At 44.4% G+C, this 2,777-nt stretch overlaps 1 protein-coding gene across 1 annotated transcript; it reads left to right on the forward strand.

The window, feature by feature from the left end:
- Positions 1-1,057: 1,057 nt before the first annotated feature.
- Positions 1,058-2,305, forward strand: LOC105809967 (olfactory receptor 10W1). Its single transcript, XM_012643876.1, has one exon. It carries the CDS (start codon positions 1,262-1,264, stop codon positions 2,303-2,305), a length of 1,044 nt encoding a protein of 347 aa, XP_012499330.1. The 5' UTR covers positions 1,058-1,261.
- Positions 2,306-2,777: the final 472 nt, after the last annotated feature.

A 2,777-nucleotide genomic window follows, 5' to 3' on the forward strand; every position in this document is an offset into this window, starting at 1 on the left:
GAAATTATTCAAACCACATCATTTAATTTCACAGCTCATTTCACACTGATACACTGTCCCTCCTCAACATGTTATAGTAAAATGTGCAATATGCTAAGTGGTATTAGAAATAATTCAAAGTATTATTGAAGTCTAGATGAAGAAAACAGAATAACTGAAACAGACATTGCTTATTAGCTGTTAGAAAAACAACAGAGAGCCACAGAGCCATTCATGCCCTGGGTGCTCTTAATATTTGTGACTGCCTGTAATCACATTTGTCCCCATGCTCATGACACCATGGTAGGTTTATGTGAACGAGTTTTACTGGAAGTGGTGTGTCCAGATAGAGATTTCTCTTCAAACTCATAACGAATAACAAAATATTTAAACATGGCAAGTTGAAACAAGGTCACAAGGTCATATGTTACCTCTTTCCCACCTTCTTGAGTATGAGTTGGTCCAGGAAAAGAAGTGGGATGGACGTCCTTTGCGAGTTATGTCTGTTCATTAAAGGTTTTCGTGAGAACTAGATGGCTTCTCCCAGATTCCACATAAGCCTCTTAGAAATGTGGAAAAAGGGGCCGGCTCAGTCTTTCATATTCATGCTCAAACTCGCAGGAAGGCCTCTTAGATTTTTGACAGCTTTTTATCACATATTTTCCCATATCTCCACAAACCAGGAGGAAACCTGTGATAAAGCACCCTGTTTCCTTGAAGTTCTTATACGTCTCCTCATTGTGTCAGGCTAAAGAAGCCAAGAGGAGGGAGGGCTTTGTTTCTTGAGGCTCAGACCTGACACTGTCAAGCTCAGGCCTCTGTCGGCCCTTCGCCTTATGGGCGTTTTTTTCTTTCTTCATTTCCTATCATACTGTGAGCTTTTGAGTGAAACATCCACATACCACTGCTGCAACGCCTCAGGAGATGTTGAGTATAAATAAATACATGAACAAACAAATGATTGTCTTCCCTCTCACACCTTAATGACTCCTAGCCCCCCAAATATCCTGACACTTTCTTGTGCATTTACTAAGAAAATTTAATTTTCGTTCCACTACTTCTGAAAATCATTCCTGAATTCCACCCACTTGCTCTGCCACTTTTCCTTAACAGTCTCTTACATAATCTGGCCCAACTCTTGGCAGTTAGAATTTGAGGTGTAGATATTTCTGCAGAGAAACTTGGTAAAGTGGAGGGGAAAAAAAAAAAGAACTAGTCTTATCCTTCTTGTCTCTAACTCCAGCCCTGATTAGACTAGATTCATGGCTCAGAGCGTAAACTAATGTATCCTCCATCTCATTCTTCCTTCTGTCCTTGTGACTTTCCACAGAGAAAAGCTGTTAGCGCAATGGCCTGGGAAAATCACTCTGTGTTGATGGAATTTGTGCTCCTGGCTTACCCCTCCTGCCCTGAGCTGCGTGTCCTATCCTTCCTTGCTGTCAGCCTGCTTTATATGCTTATCCTCACCGGGAATGTCCTTATTGTAGCGTCCATTCACACAGAAGCCCGTCTGCACACACCCATGTACTATTTCCTGGGAAGCCTGGCAGGGGTAGAAGTATGCTACACTGCTGTGGTGGTGCCCCACATCCTGGCCAGCATCCTACAGTCAGAGAAGACCATCTCCCTCCTGGGCTGTGCCACTCAGATGGTGTTCTTCATCGGACTTGGCAGTGCTGACTGCTTCCTCTTGGCCACCATGGCCTATGACCGGTATGTTGCCATTTGCCATCCCTTGCAGTACCCTGTTATCATGACATTGACTCTTTGTGTCAGCTTGATTGTGGCCTCTGTGGTCATTGGTTTGTTCCTGTCCTTACAACTGGTGGCCTTCATCTTCTCTCTGCCATTCTGCCCGGCTCGGGGTATCAAGCACTTCTTTTGTGATGTGCCCCCAGTCATGCATCTTGTTTGTGCCCACAGCCACATCCATGAGCACTCAGTGCTGGTGGCAGCCACTCTAGCCATTACTGTGCCTTTCTTCCTCATCGCTACCTCCTACGCCTTCATAGTGGCCGCCGTGCTCAAGATCCACTCGGCAACTGGTCGCCGCCGAGCCTTCTCCACCTGCTCCTCCCACCTCACCGTGGTGCTGCTGCAGTACGGCTGCTGCGCCTTCGTGTACCTGCGCCCCAACTCCAGCTACTACCCCAAGCAAGATCAGTTCATCTCACTGGTGTACACATTAGGAACCCCACTGCTCAACTCACTCATCTACACCCTGAGGAACAGTGAGATGAAAGGGGCCATAGGGAGAGTTCTAACCCGGAATTGCCTCTCCCAGAACAGCCAGGATAGGGGAGGGTGCAATCTATCAGCCATGTGAATCCCTATGCAACTGGGATTTCTCTCAGTCGATGTTAAAACGAATTTTAAAAATGGTACAAATTTTATGAATGCTGTTTATCTACATGTGCCAATGACTTTAAAATGTTTCCAAAATTTGACTCAGTAAATTTTCTTCTGGGAAAGAAATATATAAGTGAGTCAGCATAAATAATGTAAAGTGGCAAGTGTAAGACTGTATCCAGGTATCTGTTGGAAAGAGACGGCTCGTTCAATATATTGAACTAAAAAAAATGTAATAAAGGGATTATCTACAGTGGCTATGCATAAGGAAACCAACAAGATGTGGCAATGCACTTACATACTAGCAATAGCAAGAAGACATTATCACCTCTAGACCTAAAAGACAAAAGAAGGGTGCAGTATTGTCGCAGACCAGTTGGAACTAAACAGATCCCAGAAGAGAAACCACATGGCAGGAAGGCTTTAGAAATAAAAAACAACTATTGACA

The sequence above is a fragment of the Propithecus coquereli genome, unplaced genomic scaffold (genome assembly GCF_000956105.1).
Source record: "Propithecus coquereli isolate 6110/MARCELLA unplaced genomic scaffold, Pcoq_1.0 Scaffold202, whole genome shotgun sequence".
NCBI lineage: Eukaryota > Metazoa > Chordata > Mammalia > Primates > Indriidae > Propithecus > Propithecus coquereli.